The sequence below is a fragment of the Hypanus sabinus genome, chromosome 18, assembly GCF_030144855.1.
Source record: "Hypanus sabinus isolate sHypSab1 chromosome 18, sHypSab1.hap1, whole genome shotgun sequence".
In the NCBI taxonomy this organism is placed as follows: Eukaryota; Metazoa; Chordata; class Chondrichthyes; order Myliobatiformes; family Dasyatidae; genus Hypanus; species Hypanus sabinus.
In genome coordinates, this window is record NC_082723.1 from 51,197,809 (window position 1) to 51,218,012 (window position 20,204).

At 41.0% G+C, this 20,204-nt stretch overlaps 1 protein-coding gene across 3 annotated transcripts in view; it reads right to left on the reverse strand.

Annotated features, from left to right (window-relative positions):
- Positions 1–231: 231 nt before the first annotated feature.
- abca2 (ATP-binding cassette, sub-family A (ABC1), member 2) overlaps positions 232–20,204 on the reverse strand; it is a 532,256-nt gene continuing 512,283 nt past the window's right edge. For all 3 annotated transcript variants that reach the window (XM_059994306.1, XM_059994305.1, XM_059994307.1), the window contains 3 exons: positions 18,883–19,020; positions 10,645–10,851; positions 232–4,180 (listed from right to left, as the gene is read on the reverse strand). In XM_059994306.1, coding sequence (XP_059850289.1) covers positions 4,145–4,180; positions 10,645–10,851; positions 18,883–19,020 — 381 coding nt within the window. In that variant the 3' untranslated portion in view covers positions 232–4,144. The remainder of the gene's footprint in view (positions 4,181–10,644; positions 10,852–18,882; positions 19,021–20,204) is intronic.

The following is a 20,204-nucleotide window of genomic DNA, read 5'->3' on the forward strand; positions in this document are numbered from 1 at the left end:
AGCCTCTAAGCTCAGTCCTCCTTAGGCAAGCATGACAGTCACAATCTAGGACACTTGCCTCCATGGTACAGAATGCCTTGTTTTTGTTGAAGGAACAAAAGACACAGGTCATCAATAAAGCTCAGGGGAATAATGAATAATATTAATAGGGTAAGCAGTTACTTCTTGTTAATGAAAATATTTGATATCTATGTGCATCAATCCAATTGAAAAGTCAAAACCTCTTCCAAGTTTTATACAACAAAACAAGTATTTATTTAGCTAGCCAGATGTTTTGTCATTGCCCTGAACAAAAAAAATTACAACAGTATAGGCTTCTTTCAACCCATAAACAACAAGAGACACACAGAAATGTGCAAATATGCCACAATTGAACATGCCCACTTCTCTCACAAACAGGCATCTTGACAAATCCACTGACACACAAATTAATTGATGGTGAAATCTGAGCTCAACAGGTCAGACACAAAGTTTTTTGCAGAAGTGTTCGTGACTGCGCTAGTACAATGTTTTGGAAAGGAGTGACACTTAGGGCAAAATGAATGCCAAGCTTTTTAAAATTATGTTTTTGTAAAGTGTGATCTTTATGTCAAAAAATTTTATGGGATTTTGCAACTGGCATTGAAGGGTTAAGGACAACATGAGGCCTACATGATATCAAAGTTTCAAATGAGCATTTGCTCAGACCAGCAATTAAGCTCAAGGCCATTACAACTATTGTTAATGCCACTGCAACGCTCTAATAGAATATACTAATTCTATTTTACAATACTTTATGATGGCTATGGTAATAAATTTGTATCATCACTACTGCCTCCTGCACTGGAATGGAATAGGATTAACCAATCCTCTTTAAAAAAGCAACACATGTCCACTTTTATGTGGCTTGTTAGATGGGTGGGCTCGCCATTTTGTGTGGCTTGTTTGTTGTGTGGGTTTACATTTTGTTTGTAATTCAGATTACCAATTAAATAAATATTAGAGTGCAAATGTGAAAGAAATTTTGATTTTCCATCTTTTTTTTCATGAATTGCTGAACTCTATACAATGGCAAATTTGAAGGCCTTCTACTACCCGGAGCGTTCATTTTGGACAGGCCCACTGTTTCTACGAGTCCTGCTTATTGTTGTCACTGTCACATTTCCTTGTTGACAGCCCCACTTCATAAACTTGGGATTAAGTGGAAACTCAAGTGTGCCATTGGAAACACAGCAGCCAAGTTTGTCTTGGCCATCTACAAGTTAATTTAACAGCATCAGATTTCTTTGTCCTATCCGATACATCCATTCCTTTTCACCCAGAGGTTACTCAATACCAAGGGAAAAAATGTTGAATTAAGTGATTATGCTTTTCATTAGTTTTGCAGGGGATGTTGATTGAATGCTCATTTCTCTTCAGTTCATTTTTGCTCAATATAGAAATCCATGCTTCAGACTCTTGTTATTTTAAGCAAAGCTTCTGAGCACAATTTCTCAAGAAAGACTGTAGCTTTCCCAATATTCAGACCACCTACACTTAAGAGTGCAGTGCAGAGGATGACATTAAAATGTTGCAAGGCACAATGCATGGGCATGGTTCAAGCAGTTAACATTTAACAGTGTGCACATCTAATGATGAATTCTTCAACAAAGTGAAAATTAAAATCAAGAGAAAATTAAATGAAAAGGTGAATGTGACAGATTTACATTTTTTTGACTCAATTTAAATACTGCTATCTGGAGGTCAGAATTGACACCATGGATGAAAATCAAAAGATTCTTAAATTAATCCCCTCACCTTTTATTTTGTATTGGACTGATTAATATGTAAATGTGTCAAAATGTATTAAAAATCAACAAAGCTGCCATATCACATCCTGGCCCAAAACCTTTCCCACTTAACTCCAAAGCATTGACTGAGCAGAAGAAATGGCTTTGAAAACAAATGATCCAACAGTTCTGTGGAAAGACTCAGGTTCATTCCCATATCTTCACTGTTCATGTTACCTGCTGTGTTAGCAGGTGTGGCCAATGTCCGAGCTCAAAGTCCAGTTAAAGGCTCAACCACAGCATTACACCAACCAGGTCAACAAGGCCACTTTATCTCAGCATTCATTTCAGAAGAAGTGCCAACTATAACATTACTTTGACATTATGGCCACTGTGGGAGACACTTCAGAATCATAAGGTAAAAAATATACATCAATGAGACATTCCATTTCAAATGCAAGTTATATTTCAATACTTTCTGTTTAGAATCTTTATGAAAACTTGCTGCTTCAGTGTCAACCATTCACCTAATCATAGCAGGTCAAGCTTATAGTTGCATTGGATTGTTCATGCTTATTTTAAATGGGGCACCTTCAAGAGAAGTTGCAGCTTAAGCATAAACATAGGTTGAGAAGTTGTAAGCACTGCAGCTCATTGTAAACACTCAGAGGAATTTGAATGTGCACATTTTGGATTGAAGGCATCACATTAATTGAAAATAAAATCAATTTGTTAATTGGTTCCATACATTGAAGTCTTGGTCAGAATGTGCTTTAGCATTTATCTGAGTGTCTGGCAGGATCATTTCTTAATTCTAATATGCTTTAAATTTAACTGTCAGGAAATAGATTTAAGTTCAGGTGTAATAAAAGTTGAAATATTTCAAGAAAGTTAGAAGAAATTTGTATATAATTTCATAGCCAATGCACCTTCACTTAATTTCTTTTGTACTTTGTGCTTCATGTATAGGGCGTGATAGACAACTCTCTGATAGTACAAGAGCAATAATAAATTATGGAGAAACTAAAGATAACAGTTTAGGTTTAACCTTGTGTGTGATATAGTTTGGTATACCCCTTGCACTCAGCTTCTGAAGTTCAGTTCTGATTACATTAGAAGTAATGCACAATGCTAGTAGTCTATCACAGGCTGTTTAACACATGACCAAAGCTAAACTAATACCACAATATATCCCTTGGAACTGTTCTCTAGTCCGTACCTGAGTTGATCAGCCAAAAACAGTCTTTAGAACATAGTATTTAATCCTACAGAGATTTTTGTACAATAAATGTCTTATCTGTGCAGCTGGAATCAAATCCTTTTGTCCCATATTCTTTTGAGCCAAATGATAGAAAGATTAGACTGAACGAATTAACTTGTCTTCAATATTATACCTATATTGTGGACATGATCTGAACAACAATAGCAACATGAGTTTGGTTACTTTCAATAATTGTTTGAGGCCATAGACAGGCCTGATAAGCAGCAAAGAATAATCAGCAAGGATTTAATCAGGTAGTAGTAGAATGGTAATGTAAGAATACCTTTCAAAAATAGAATCTTATTTTCATTCTTCATATTCTGCCTATGGAATAATAATTCAAAGTACCCTGACTTTACTACTCTAAAACTGAAGATCCTAATCAGTTAGCCTAAGCTGGCACTGACCAGCTATTATAAAACGTTCTAGAATACTATCTGAGAAGGAAAGGTGGTAATTCACTTTTTAAACTTGTGCTGAATTTATATATGTAAGTTAAACTGGAGAGCATTAAACACTTTTCTAAGTGAGTTGTCAGGGTACAGGGAAGGTGAGGGAATTTGAAGGAATTCCATTACCCCTTTCTGACTCACATTACAAACCGTTGCAGGTTGGTGGCCAAGGATCATTGGCTAAATTCATGCATGTGTTGTTTTGGCAAGGGTTACATATCTGAGTGTTTACAGTGCATATGTAATTCAAAATAAAGATTCTAAATACTTTAATCACCATTTCTGCACTGTTCGTAAAAATAATTTTTAAAATATTCAAATGCACAGCAGACAGGTATTATACACTAGTTTTTGACAGTGCATTAAAATAAAACAACTCTGCATTAAATAAAATGTTAACGGACTCATGTTTATTGGAGAGTGACTTGCCAGTACTTCCTCAGGAATAACAAGGCATGGGTACCAAACCACTCACGCCAACTAACCAGCATTCCTTGCTGGTTGGTGGATTTAACGTCTCCATTTGAAGTGGTTTTCAGCTCGAAGGAATAATTGACCATACATTCAGTCACCTCCAATCCTTCATCCCAACACCGCCGCTTACTGTGCCGGGTTGATGCAAAGTTCTTAGTCGCTGTGTACAAGGTCTTCAGAGATGGGACAGATTCGGTAACATCTCCCTCTCAGCACAATGTGTCAGTGTTAAACGAAAGCTGAGCCTGAAGAACAAAAAAGAGGCCATCTATCAAGAGTCATACACAAAAAAAAAACACTTCCCAACACATGTAATTAGTGACAAAAATAGTCCAGGTATCCATCAAATGTGCCCCAAACCATATTGATCATGGTTTCACGACACATTATGCATAAGAGGTAGCCATTCAACCCAGTGATTTATCAACACTCAGCAGAGAAATCTCATCCCCTCTCTTTATTTCTCTGTAATCCTACAATTTATTCTTTCTCATCTGCTTATCAAATCTCATCGATTCTTTTGGCACCTAGCGAGACCAAGGGGAAACTTATGGAAGCAATTTCTTTGCTTTTAAAGATGTAGGAAAGTAGAGCACCTAGAGAAAATCCATGTACTCGCAAGGAGAACAAGCAAGTTCCACACAGACAATACTTTAAGGTTAGGATTGTTCTGGGTCTTTGAGCTCTGGCCACATTACCAACATGCCATCTCTCCCTTATGCTTACTGTCCACAAGGTTCTCTGAGAAAAAGATATGGCTACCATATCCACTCATGCTACTGAGCAACATCAGCTCCTGGTTAATGAAATTAAAGTCCTCATTTCATGTGGTTTAACATAGAGCAATGATTTGGTCGAATCTAATACTTATTTCACACTGTCTCTAGTCTTGTACTAGTATGGTGAAGGAATCTCCATTCATTATAACAAAATTGGGTAAGTTTGTAATATAGTCAATTTATGTATCATATAAATTAGAGATAGGTGACGGTAAAATAGTCCATCAGCGAAAGAGGTTTAAAGGTCACTTAGAAGAAACCAGTAAGAGCAGAAAGGTGTTTGGAGCACTGGATCAAATGCAGGACAATGGATGATGAGATAAGCTGGGTCATGTAAGAGGTCATGTCAGAAGTACAAAACCATAAAACAGAGCACCCAGTTACATAGAGAATGGGGATATCGCTGTCCAGCAAAGAAAAATGGATGACTGATGATCGAGTGTAAGTTGCAGGAGTCCTGACTAGTTGCACTTGCCTCAGTGCTGAACTGGCTCTGTGACTGTTGACTCACTTTCAGGAACTCTGGGGTTCATGTTCTGTGTATTATTTATTGACTTTTTTTATTACTTGCACAATTTGATCTTTTAGATGGTTGACCATCTTTATTGGCTGGTGTTTTTTTTTTGGTAGGTTCTATTGTGTTCTTTCTGTGGCTGCTTGCAAGAAGATGAATCTCAAGGTTGTATTTGATAATAGAGTAAGTGTACCTTGAACTTTGAAATTTTAAAATTCACCTGTAGCTATTGTAGTGCAAATACCAATATGTTGCTGGAAGGCTTTTGTTTTGATCAATCTTCTAGCTCTCACTCAAATACTTTCCCAATGCACACTGAGGGCCTGAATAAACCTACTGACCATGCTGTATAAGATTTTCTTAGTGTGATCTTCTGATACGAGCCATAATGAAGGGGTTGACTGGACCCAATGTGAAAGCTAGATTCAGCATACAGGCTTAACACACAAATTCCGTCAACAGCTGTTAAATGCCACATACAGGCACTCCCCATGTAATACAAGAGTTGGATTGTCATAAAGCCGGTTTCTCTGTCACACTGTTTTCAATAGTGACTCATAATTGTATCACTCCACATAGATTTGTTAATCTTCTATTATTTCATTGAATAATCACTCTGACACTACCTATAGAATGAAACTAATGGAAAATACAAAGTTTTCAGTCATTACTAAATAAAAGGAAACAATTTTATTTTCATTACTACCTTCAAAAATGCATGGGAGACTTTGTGTAAAGTCAGAATACTGTAAATCAGGTCTTTCATAACCCAGGTGCGCGGACTGCTTGATAAGAACTACCTGCATCGCCTGTCATGTGTGGGTTGGGTAGACATGCCTTTTACTTTGGGAATCTACCAGTGAGTAGCTAGAAGTCAACTTAAGGATGAGGTGACATGTTAACACACCTTTGAATGCAATGGCCTCACAGCACCAAAGACATGGGTTCAATCCCAACTCCCACACGTGATGAGAATCACTGTATGAGGCATGTGTTGGTGCAAGGGTTCCCAACCTTTTTTTTACGCCATGGACCAAGGGGCCCATGCACCACAGGTTGGGAATCCTTGTGCTAGTGGATCAGTACCCTCAAGGTAGAGATGAATTGCTGTTTGATTCTTATTTATCCTCTCCAGATGCACTGGAGCTGATTGCCTTGTCTCAATTCCACTACCAATGTTATCGATAGTCTTGCTCCTATTTGGCTCCAGCTCTCTTTAGTCTTGCTCCACACAGAGACTAAGGAGCTAGAATTCCAGAGGTGACCTGGGTGGAGTTACAGCTCACAAAAAGGAAGATGAACAGAGTCATAGTTGGCCAATCACCTCATGCCCTTGATATCACTGAGGACAGTGTTCTAGGCCCAGATTCCTTCAGCTGCTCTATCAATGGGCTTCCTTCCACACAAGGACAGAAGTGAGGGTGCTCAATGAATACTGAATGCACTTGCATCTCCTCAGACAATGAATTAATCCACATCTAAATACACATAGGCAGCACATTCAGGCATGGACCAATAAGTGTTACAAATACTACTTGCCACAAGTACCAGAAAATGACTATCTCCAGTAAGTAACAGGCGAGCCACTCACTCTTGACTTTCAATAATATGATCATCATATAGATCTCTACCTCATCACCACTGATCAGACATGACTGAACAACACAAAATACTGCAGATGCAAGATTAGGTCAGGAGTTGTGTATCCTGCATCTAATAATTTACTTCCTGTTACCCCAAATCTTCACAGCATCCACAAGGCACACATTCAGAGAGTAAAACATACTCTGCTGAGATCGGTGCTGCTTCAACCATTCTCAAGAAGCTTGATATTATCCAGAGCACAGTAGGTTGCTTGATTGGCAGTCCATCCCCACCACCCAAGGCATCTGTTCTTTCTACCACTGGTACAGTGGTAGCAGTGTGTATCATCTACTGCAATTACTTGCTTAGGCTGCTTCTACAACATGTACAAAGGTTGTGATTTTTATCAGCAAGAAGGATGCATTGGAACACCAACACCTGCAAGGTTTTCCTTCAAGGCATCATCTGGAGGTCCCCATGTAACAATATTGCACACTTCAATGCAGTGGTTTAAAGAGCTGCAGCACTCTCTTTCCATATATGAATAAAGAAACCACACAAAAGATGCAAACCTGCCCATTAGCAATCAACCAGGGACTCAGATGGGGAATGGATGGAAAATTACAGGAGAGAAGGGAGAGCAAAGAGAGAAAAGGAGCAAATCGAATCAGAGTACCCTACACCAATAGATGGCATTCAGTTCCTCTGCCAATTCACTCTATATCAAAGTTCTGCAGAGCAGTCCCAGTCCAAAGAGGTCATTCTCCGAACTACTGCAATTTTTTCTCTTTCAAGTATTCACTTAGTTCCTGCATTCTGCGCTGTGCATTGATTAGGTGTATTATGGTAACTAGCCATATTAGTGGGGCCGCGGTAAAACCGAAGGGAATAAATGATGTACTCATGCTTATTTCACGGCAGTATGTAGCTTGGGACCACGGTAGTCATATTTTTTTGCTGACCACTGAGATAATGCTCAATAAAGCTTAATTGTATGTTTGCTAATTGCTAATACAGGATTGGAATTGCGAATTTGACTCTTTGGAGCTGTGGGCATATCACGCAAGTATAACAACTCTGTGGGGTCTCAGGCTGGCAGTTTCATTTTGATTTTGGATTGATTTTGGCCACTTTTATTCCCTTGCGAATAATATGATTGAACCTGTGACACTGTTTATTGAAGCCAGCTTCTAGCAACTTACTACCCACTAAGAGCTTTTTCCAAACCGATCCTAAACAAGGGAAAATCTGCAGGTGCTGGGAATCTGAGCAACACACACAAAATGCTGGACAAATTCAGCAGGCCAGGCAGCATCTATGGAAAAGAGTACAGTTGAAGTTTCGTGCCAAGACGTCAACTATACTCTTTTCCATAGATGCTGCCTGGCCTGCTGAGTTCCTCCAGCATTTTGTGCGTGTACCGAACTGATCCTCTAGCTTTGATGCCAGTAACGTGAACCTGTATCCTTTACTTGCTGATTTTCCTGTTAGTGAGAGCTGTTTCCCCTTGTTCTTCCTGCTGTAAATATTATCAATTAATTTCTTAATGGACAGTGTTGCAGGTGACAGGGACTGGGAACAATAGAGGTGTGTACTGCACAGTAAAGCTATTCTGTCCATTAATTGTCATCCAATTAAATCTGGACTAAGGTATCCTTAAGTCCATCCACTGCCTTAATTCTGTATCTCTAATTATTGGTGTCAATCAAAACTACAACATCATACCTTTTTTTTAGCATTATTCAACACTCAATCTTTTTAGTAAAGAATCTAGTGCTTTCCTGGCATACATGATGAATAAATTCTTCTTGGGCTTGGCCAGCTGGGTACGGGTATCGATTTTAACCAACATTTCGATGACAAACTCCGCCATCTTCATCAGGGATGGCACCTACGCACGTCTAGTCCAGTGTCCTGTGGTCAATCCCTCCTGATTGGTTAATCCTCAACCAATCAGGTTTCTGCTGTCCCACCTTGTTGACAAACAAATTCCAGTTCTTACTTAGAACAAAATTTTATCTTGTTAAAATTCTTATTCTCGAGTTTATTTCAATGGTTTCCTTCACCAGGCAGTCTCAAAAGCCTTTGGCACAGCACAGTTGTTTTGTGCTGTCAAAGTCAAACCTATGGCCATTGCGAATGCAATGTTTTGCTACCACCAATTTCTCTGGGTGACCCAAATAGATACACCTCCTGTGCTGTTTGATGCACGTGCTCCATTTGACCGAGGGTGGAGTCCTGTAAATGCCAGCCATCCTGAGTTCCAGGTCATCTTTGGCCCGGATGAAATGGGATTTGAGCTCCTTTATGGGTTTGTGGATGGTATTAATTTGATATTTCTTCAGGATTTTGGCAACCCTTCCAGAAACTGCGGAAATACATGGAAAACAGTTGGTAGCGACAGGTTCCTCCTCATTGTTAGGCTTCCTGTTTTTTTCATTCAGCCCTTTTAAAAGCAGACAGGGCACAAGGTGGAAGCCTGCATCAAGGAGCACAGGAGGTATACCCATTTAGGTTAGCAGGAGAAATCAACGGTAGCAGAACATTGCATTCTCAATGGCCATAGGATTCACTTTGAAGGCACAAAACTCCAGTGCCTCGCCAATGGCTTTGAGACCACCTGGTGAAGGAAGTTACTGAAATAAAATTCAGGAATAAGAATTTTAACAAAGATGAAGGTCTCACTCCAAGTAAGAGCTGGAATTTGATTGTAAACAAGGTGGGACAGTGAAGATAGCAGAGTTTGTCAACGAAACATCAGTTAAAATCGATACCTGTACCTGGCAAGAAACCCAAGGAGCTTATTTGTTTAAATCTTTTACATTATATCTAGAAAAATTCAGCAGTAACCACATCTGGTTTATTTTGTAATCCTCCAAAATGCTTAGTGCAGGTGTTTTATCTCACTGTAAAGGGGAAAGAGCCATATTCCAGGATGGAACCAGAAGTGAGGTTACTGCAGAAGGAGAATGTGGTTAGTCTGGTGAGAGGCATATGCCTTGGCCACCTCAGGTCATCACAGTCCTTTGAAAGACAGGTGCTTTAGTTCAGGTGCCACCAGGACTGAGATCAGCTAAGTATGGGTGGTAATGTGCTCTCACCTGCTTCAAACTATTACTATATTCTTGAGAAATTTATAACAAACTAATTTTGCAAGAAACAGCCCTCAGGCTGCCCACTGCTCTGATGCTCACTGAGACGGCATTGTGTCAATGCAAATGGAGTCAGTAGCCTTGAATTTATTTGCATTGACGTAGTTCCCAGTTCTAGTCCTTTTGAAGCACCGCAGAACCACAGTTTCTGAGATTCCTGCCGCTGGCATAACATGGCTCTAACCTGCACTGCTGCTAACTGGGAAATCTGCCCAAGTAGTACACTGCTTACTCCTGAACAACATCACTCTCCCTCCTACATTACTTAATCTCTCATATCACCCACCTCCCCCCCCCCCCCACCACAACCTCAACACCATCTCTCTAAGATGCGCTGGTCCCATTTCCTGCTCCCCTCTCTGTACAAGCACACTGCAAGTAACCTGTTCCTCATTTCAATCCCCACAGCACAAGTTGATTGTGTGTTCTTACACTATACAGAGAACAATGCCCAACTACATGAATCCCTAAATCCAATTATCCCTGTGGCTGGCAATTTCTCAGAGACATGGCAGTACATTTTGGGGCTATGGGAATTTGCAATGCTAGGCTCGTGTGCTCACAGCCTTGGCTTGCTCTGGAGGGCTCTCTGCCATCACCTTACAATAGATACTTGAGCATTCGTTAGGGGCTTAGTATTACAAGAACCCCTCCCAATCATAATCGCTTGCACTACTTACACGCTCCTCCTCGAAGCTGATTAGCCCTTCGTCGTCGCTCTCTAACTCCTCAGGCTCGTCCACGGTCAGAGCCTGTAGTTCTGTTGGGGTGCCCCTTGGCCTCAGGAGACTGAGAATGCGCTTGATCGGCGAGTGCATGCTCCCAGTGCTGACAGTTTCCTGCTGCTCCAGGTTGTCGCTCTGCTTCTTCGCAAAGTTTACAAACACCTGTAAAGACCAGAATGGAAGGAGGACCTCTCAACAACATCAGACATTTCTAGAGGTACATCTTAGAGAAGACTGCTGGAGAAGTTTACAGGAGAGTTTCTGGGGACTGCAATAAGATTTCTAAGTTCAAGGGGTGTCTGAAGGGAAACTTCTTCACTCAGAGGGTAATGCGAGCATGGAACGAGCTGCCAGTGTAAGTGGTAGATACCAGTTCAATTGTAACATTTAAGAGAAGTCTGAACAAGTAACTGGATGAGGGGATTGAAGGGATATTGTCTGGGTACAGGTAGATGGGGCTAGGCATAAGACTGGGACAGCAAGGACTGGATGGAGCAAACCTATGTTTCTGTGCTGTAGTACTCTTACGGCCAACTTCAAACCTATGGCAAGCACTTTGATCATATGAACATTTTCGTTACGTACGCATAGCCTTTTGGTCAAGGGTTTCAGGGAATTATCTGATGGTGCTGCGGGAAGTCTGCCACTGCACAGCTCCAGACACCGAGCTTCGACTTGGACCTTTGTGAAGGTTACTCCTCAGTCTGAGGTGTGCACACTTCCTCCAGTTTCATCCCCTGGGTTGGTAGGTTAATTGCCTACTGTAAACTACCCCTTATGTAGGAGGGTAAGAGAAAATCAATGGAGAAATGATGGGCCATGTTTGAGAGCAAAGATGTCATGTAGCTAAATAAGTGGGGGCAACAAATTATGAGAAACACAAGATATTTGATAAGCAGAGCGTGTAAAACTGCATAAATAAACTTTCTAATCTCTGAATTCTGCAGTATTTGAACAAAGTTTCATTCAATAGGATACAAGTCTCACTTAACAAACTTTCTTGACCATTGGACAAGCTTGCATTATACTCCCTATAAATGTATGTAAAATCATTAGAGGTATGGATAGGATAAATGCACATAGTCTTTTACCTGGGGAAAGGGAAACAGAAACTAGTGATTATAAGTTTAAGCTGAGAGGGCAAATATTTATAAGAGCCTGGGGGGAGGGGGGATGTGAGGCAGCACAGTAGCACAGTGGTTACCGCAAAGCTTTTACAGTACAGGCGACCTGGGTTCAATTCCTGCCATTGTCTGTAAGGATTTCATAACTTCTCCCCGTGATCACATAATGCTTCTGTTTCCTCCCACAGTCCAAAGACGTACCAGTTAGTAGATGAACTGGAAATTGTCCTGTAATTAGGCTAGGGTTAAATCGGGGATTGCTGGGCAGTGAGGCTCAAAGGACCAGAAAAGCCTATTCCGCACTGTATCTCAATAAATAAATAAATAAAATTTGTTACAAAGAGGGTGATACTTGTATGTACCAAACTGCCAGAGGAAGTGGTTGAAGCAGGTAAATTAACAACATTTATATTCACTTGGACAGGTACACAGATAGGAAGAGTTCAGGGGACACACAAGAGACTGCAGATACTGAAAACTGAAGCAATAAACAATTACTGGACGAACTCAACAGGTCAGGTAGCAGCATGGGAGAAAAGGAACTGTCGATACTTTGGGTGGAAATGGCTGAAAATGTCAACAAGTCCTTTCTTCCCACAGATGCTGCTTGAACACTTGACTTCCTTCAGCAGATTGTTTGTTGTTCAAGGTTCAGAGGGATAAGGGCCAACAAAATCAAATGGGACTAGCTTAGATGGGCACACTGGGCACTGCATGGAAGGGTCGGGCTGAATAGCCTGCCTGTGTGCAACTCAACCTAAGACAAAGTTGCTCATGATTTAATAGAACCCAACTGTCAGGTTTTCACAGGAGATTTTATTACATCATTTAGAAAAGGCAAATCAGATTGGAGAGTTGGCGATGTCTTATCTAAAGCTGACTGACACTAGCCACGGGTGTCTGTCTTGGTTCTAAATACATGTGATATCAGTGGTAAAAGTGCAAGAAGTTCATCTTACTCAGATTGTTCATGGTACACATTCAGAAATAATATGTCAGCAACTGTGGTAGTGTGATTACAATGAAGACCAAGGTGCTGCTGCTTAGGGATTTGCAGGATTTAGACTGGAGACAATTTTAAGGAATTGGTGGAAGAGCTTGAGGTCAATAATAAAACAGTATATTGCTTCAGCAAGTAGATCTGATGGTACCAGTGACCCAAGTTCAATCCTAATCTCTTGTACTGTCTGTGTGGAGTTTGCATATTTTCCTTGTGCTCACGTAGAATTTATTCCCACATTCCAAAGTCATACAGATTGGTCACTGTAAGTTGTCCCTTGTCAAGAAGATTTGATGGGAATGTGAGAAAGTAAAATAGGATTGGGGTAGGTTTAAGTGTAAATTAGGGGTTCCCAACCTGGGGTCCATGGGCCCCTTGCTCAATGGCATTGGTCCATGGCACAAGAAAGGTTGTGAACCCTGGGGAAAATGGTGTTTGACGGTTGGCATGCTCTTGTTGAGTCACAAGGCCTGTTTCTATGCTGTATAGCTAATAACTCCATGCTCAATGACTAATAGAATGTTTATAACAAGTAAATTTCCCACTTCACAAACAAATTTGGACAGCGGGGATTTGTGAAACAGCTTGGTAAAAGAGGCAGGGTTTTCAGAGTCTCTTAAGTTAGAAAGAGAGCTTAAGTAGAGCTGGAGGGGAGTGGGCATGGCTGACGATTGGATGGTGAAAAGATGGCTTGGAGCTCTCTCATTAAACCTAATGGTCTTAGCACTTAAAGAAACTGCTGATGATTAATATCACTGGAGCTTAATAGATCTGAAGTCAAAGAGCCAGAAATCTGGGAACTGGGTGGTTGGCAGATTCACAGTTCTAAGCTACTTCTGTGTCACTGACCTTAGAGTGAATCTAGGCCCAATTGCTCATGAAACATGCAGTAAGGTTTCACTGCTAATGTAATGGCTTCTTTGTAATGTCCACTGCTGAGGTACTGGTTTCTCTGTACCAGCAATGTTTGGGTTATGGCTGGAGATAACAGGATGCATGTTAGCCAATAAGAGATTGTGGCTGTGTCTTGTGAGTCTGGAAAGATGTTTTTTCCCCCACAGTCTTTTGTCGAGGAGAGATGAAGAGGGAAGACATGTGTGGAGAGAGCTGGTAGACCACCGGATGGTGTGGACTGGGATCTGAGGGTCCGAAGGTCGGTGACTCTCAGAGGAGACCGGTGGTGAAAGAAGGACTACTGAGTGAGCTCCAACGTGACTCTGACTTGACTTGGGCCCTTATTTTAATTTTCATTACTAATTCTATACTTACATTAAGATTCATAAAGTTCAATCATTTAATTGCATATGGTGTACTGATTGATATTTTGTGTTGTGGGTTTGTAACTGGGGATACATTACACAGCATCCACACAAACGCAATTACCCAGTTTGGCGGGGCTGAAGGCCATTTTCCTAGACAAACACGAGCTGGCTGAGCCTGATGGTTACACTCAGATAGAAAGAAATGGCAATATTTGAGGTTGTTTTCAATGTGGTTGAACTCACTATGGAGTACTTGGAAACAATAGCTAGTCACGGACATAGGAAAAAGGAAGAAAGTGACCATCAGGACTCGCAGTAACCTGAAGAGAGGGTGTGCAGGAGTCCCCCGTAGCCAATCCCGTCTCAGACAAGGGGACCATGCTTTTTGGGAGAATTTTTTTTTCAGATTAAAGCAACAGCAGCATTCGAGTCTGTGGCATTATGGTTGGCTCTGATACACCTCAGGGGAGGTGGGGTGTTGAGTAGCGAGGGGAACAGTCAGGCACTCCTGTGGTTGGTTGCCCCTTTGATGCCAAAGTCAAGGATGTCTTGGACTGGGTACAGACATTCTGAAGAGAGAGCTCATTTTATACATTGGTATTAATGACGCAGGTAGAAAGAGGGATGAAGCAACATCAGTTGAGGGATGAGGCAAAATGAGCTTGAGGGTGAGGAAGATAAAAAACAGGAACCGTATGGTTATGATCTCAGAATTTCCCTCTGTGCCCGTGCCAATGAGATTAGAAATAAGAGGACAATCAGGATGAACACATGATTAAAGAGCTGGTGCAGGAGGGAGGGCCTGAGGTACTTGAATCATTGAGATCACTTCTGGGGCAGGTGTAACCTGTGCAAGAAGGACTGGCACACATCCAAACTGAAAGGTAACCAACATAGCTATAGGGAGGCTTACTCATATTACACAAGAAAGTTTAAATTAAGTTGAGAGGAGGGTGAGAAATGTCATATCTGTGCAGGTGGGGAGATTGACTCAAATGTACAGGATAAATGAGGGAAGCCCAGTAGGTGGGGCAGACAGGTGGTAGTTAAGGAGCGTGGGAGAACTGGAGGGAGGTGGGGTGCTCACATGAACTTAATATAATGTAAACAGCTTCACAGGCTAGTCGGGTAAGACTTGAAAATGGACCAGCACTTGGAATTATGATACAATTTATATTATAGAAAAATGTTGAGAGAGGGGCAGGACCGGATGTTCCATGGTACAGATTTTTCAACAATGATACAGAGTGCGGGCGGGGGTGGGGGGGGGGAGGTGATTCACACTATTGGTTAGCAAGAACCAAGCAGCCTTATAGTCGATAACCAATGGGTAAAGGTGGTACACTTTGGAATAAGACAGCACTGATCGCATTGCAGTTATGTGACAGGCAGCCCAACAGTCAGTGGGAATGAAAAGAACAGATAGGTAAGCAAGTTGCAGAAAGATCATCATGAAAGTGAGCAGTGTTATCTATCCCAAAATTGTCTGGGTTTGTCATAGTGCAAAGGGCTTAGATGGGGTGGAATTTGATAAACATGTCCAAGAAAATCTTTGAGATGAAATGTAGAGAGTGTCCTACTGGAGACTGGGTAGTACTTGACCTTGGGGAACAGTGACTATAATTCTTGAAACTTCATGATTCAAGATTGTTAATTGTCATTCTTCAGTGCATGCATGTAAAGAAGGAAGAAATGATTGTTACTTCTGATCCGATAGAGCATAAAAAAAAACTATAAGGCTAAAGAACTGAATTTAAAAAAACAAGAACACAATAAATATAAATGAAAAAGCAATCCTATAAAAAACAATGCACAAGTAACTATTATGGACATAGACTGACTATATGTACATAAATTGACATCAGGTGATGTGTATGTAGCGGTGGTGGCGTGGGTTACTGCAGGGGTCACCAACCTTTTTTGCACCGCCGACTGGTTTAATATTAACAATATTCTTGTGGACCGGCCAACGGGGTGGAATATAGGTGATAAGTCAACTATAAGTCACTTAGAAGTGGCTAATACACTCAATTTTGTTTCTAAAAGGGGTTATCTAATGAATTTAATATTAAACATACATTAAAACATATTTTCCTCACATGAATATAGTGGTAAGTCAATTATAATTCATTTATAAGTAAATAGCATCATAACATTTTAAGTAATGTTTGGATATTAAACACACAGCGCATATTTTCCTCGTTTGAACATATAAAATCATTCCAACACTCCAGTGAGAGGACAAAGTAAGGACCGGAGGTCCCTGTGTTGGGACTGTGGCGGTTGCAGTCCGGAGAGAGTGACTGACCGAGCGAGGAGTGCGACAGGGCACATTCTCGCCCGCTTGTAGGTAGGCAGGATCTATCGGCCAACAAAAGTTTGGCTCAAGGGATGACTTTCAGTAGATCGCAGCGCGGTAGCTGCTCCGCTACTTACAAAACCCTGAACCCGAATTAGGTCATCTGCGAATATTTTAGCACCGGGTTCCCCACGAACATTCGGTGTGCTAAACAGGTTTAGAGGCGGCGCCCATCTGTCCATGCTCCAAGTCAGGCGGCCAGTTACCCGAGGCCAACCAGGGATCTTTGGTGCGAAGGAATCACTGCATTTAGGTGACTGATGACCTTGCGTGCGTTCAAGTTCAACAGTGGGCGTGACAGGGAATGAGGAAAGGTGCAGCTGACTCAGATCGCCAAATCGTATCGTTTCCTCACAGCCTAGCACATGCTTTGTGGCCCGGTGGTTGGGGACCACTGGGTTAATGGGTAGAGGTGTTGATCAGCCTAGCATTTTGGGGTTCGTGTGGCACACACAAAATGGTGGAGGAACTCAGCAGGCTAGGCAGCATCTAGGAAAATAGTACAGTAGATGCTTCGGGCAATACCCTTCCTAGATGCTGCCTGGCCTGCTGAATCCCTCCTGAATTTTGTGTGTTGCTGGGTTTTCCAGCATCTGTAGATTTTGCTGTTGTTTGATCTTGGGGTTAGTAACTGTTTTTGAGTCTAGTGGCCCTGGCGTGGAAACTGTAGCCTCTTCCCTGATAGGAGTGGGATCCTTCATGATATTGCTGGCCTTTTATTGGCACCTTACTGTATATATGTTCTTGTTGACAGCTAGACCTGCTGCCAATGATGTTAGGCAGTTCTAAGTACCCAGAGTCCTCCTGTCTGCTGCAGTGCGATTTCCGTACCTCACAGAGATGCAGGATGTTAGTCCTCTCAATTGCGCATCTGTAGAAGGTTGAGAGTATTGATGTGCACAGTCCAGTCTCCACAGAAATTAGACGCACTGGTGAGCTTTCCTAACTGGTAGAATATGTTCTGGGACCAAGCCAGGTTGTGTGAGATGTGACTCCCAGGAGTCTGAAGTTACTCAGTTTCCAACGCTGTGCTGCCAACGTAAATAGGGGTGTGACTGGTGCAAGCTCTCCTGAAGTCGACGACCGTCTCCTTTGTCTTATTGACATTAAAGAGAAGGTTATTTGCCTCAAGATAGCTATGAAAGGGCGGTAACATTTGTGCTCTAGTTTAGAGTTGGAGTTGAGGTAAGGTTAATTTCAACAGAATAAAAGAGGTCCAGGTGCAAGTAGATTAGGAGCAGATGTTAGTAAGAGTTCAGGGTCAGCATGTACCAGTAAGGATGAAAAATAAAGATGGCAAGATCAGGAAACCTTGGAAGACAAAGGACCTTGGAAATTTGACCAGGAAGCAAGAAAACTAGCAGGCAGAGGAAAGTGGAATTGAATGTGTCCTTAAGGAATAAGAGGATGCAGGAGAGATCTTAAGAAAAAAAATAAGGATAAAATTGGCCATTGAATACTCTTGGTTGGTAACTTAAAGTAATTCTATATCAGGGATGATGGGGTAAACAAGAAAACAGTGGATTCCTCTTATGTGGAGCTAGCAAATTTGGGCGAGGTCCTAAATGAATACTTCTCATCTGTAGTTCCCAAAGAGAAGAACATGGTAGTAGGGACTATGTTAATAATATGAAGCATATTATTAGGGAGGAAGTGCTGGATATCGAGGTATTCACGTGAGTTAATAAATACCCAGAGCCAGGTGTGATCTATTCCGCATCCTTATGAGCAACAAGGGAGTACAAAGATGGGACCCTGATGGAAATACTTGCACCTTTGTTAGCCACTAGCGAAGCACCAGAAAAGTGGAAAATAGCTAATGATGTTGGTTTATTTAAGAAGAGAGGCTGGTATAAGCCAGGTAACTACAGGCTAGTGAATTTTAAGTTAAAGATAATAAAATAAAGGGATAGGATTTATGTGCATTTTAAAAGGTAGTGGTTTATCAAGGATAGTCAGCATGGTCTTGTATGGAGGAAATCTTGTCTCACTAATTTGATTGAGTTTCTGAGGAAGTAACTAAAAAGAATGAAGGCTGGGCAATGGAGGACTATGAGTCAACAGGCACAAATGCTGGAGGAAAATGAACAGTTGACATTCTGGCCAAGACCTTTCATCTTTTGACTAATGTATAATTCTAAAATTCTCATATTTGAAAATGAGTGAATATTACGTTCTTATTAATATAGAACATCTTAAAATTTCTGGTTAATGATGGGAAGAATTTGAATGGGAAATTTGAATGGAATATACTCTGCTACTGCACAAAGCACACATGCCACCAATGGCCTATGGTGGATATAGGTTTTGTGGCAATATTTTGTGAATGCTAAATATTACTCAGAAATTCCCAAGTATTTTAAATATGTTACTGGTTATGGGTAAAATTCTTGTTGGAGATCCCCCAGTCATCAATACCTTTCTTCTTGTGTTTAAGGATTTACTTACATTGTCCAGCGTGGTTTGACTGACAGAATAATCTTCAATTCCCAGCACATCAACGACTTGCTCCATCTTACTGAAAACATGGGCCAGTGAGATGTTTTCTGATTTCAACTGGTATTGCACTTTAGTATGGTGCCTCTCCTGAACAAAATACGCACATGTCAGACTTGCAATATTACAGCACGCTTATAAAATGGTGTCCTGACTGTGGCACTGAAATAATTGGAATCAGGAGCTGATTTAGGCCAGTTGACCCATCCACATAATAATAATAACAACAACAATAATAATAATAATAATAATAATAACAACAACAACAGCATTTCTGCACATTCAATTAAAATTATTGCAAGTATTTTGTTTCATTCTCCACAATCCCCATTAGCGCAGGGCTGTGTGCTTAGTCCCCTGTTCAACTCACTTTACACTTGATACTGTGTGGCTAAACATGGCTTCAATGACTTATTCAAGTTTGCTGACAACACCACTGTCGTAGGCCGAATCAAAGGCAGTGATGTATCAGCATATAGGAGGAAAAGTGAAAATCTGTCTGAATGATGCCACAACAGTAACATTGCATTCACTGTCAACATGATTAAGGAATTGATTATTAACTTCAGGAGGAGGAAGCCAAAAGTTCATAAGCCAGTCCTCATCAGGGATCAGAGGTGGGGAAGGCCAGCAACTTTAAATTCCTCCGTGTTATCATTTCAGAGGACCTGTCCTGGGCCTACCAGGCAAGTGCAATTACAAAGAAAGCACAGCAACACCTCTTCTTTCTTAATGAAGATTCAGCATGACATTTAGCACTTCGACAAACTTCTATAGATGTGTGGTAGTGAGTATATTGACTGGATGCATCACAGCCTGGTGTGGAAAAACCAAAGGCCCTGAAAGGAAAATCATACATTGATTTCATTGATTCTATTGTGATTCTTGGATCTACTGTTTATGCTCTCAAGAAAATGAATCTCAGGGCTGGACATGGTGACATATATGTACTTTAATAATAAATTTACTCTGAACACACATGCTGAGTTCCTACTCAATAGTCCAATAATAATTGTTTGTATTCTACATTATAATGCTAAATAGATGAAACAGGTCTCCTGTCTATCTTATGAGATGAAGGTAAAAGGCTTATGGTATTATTGTGAAGTTCACCAACATCGTGGCCAATGCTTATCCCTCAATAAACATCATTAAAACAGATTCCCTGGTCATTACCATGTTGGTGTTAGCAGGATATCTCTATGCACCCATCAGTCTGATTTTTCTTAACAAAAGCACTTCATTAGCCACAAAGCATGATGATCTATAATAAT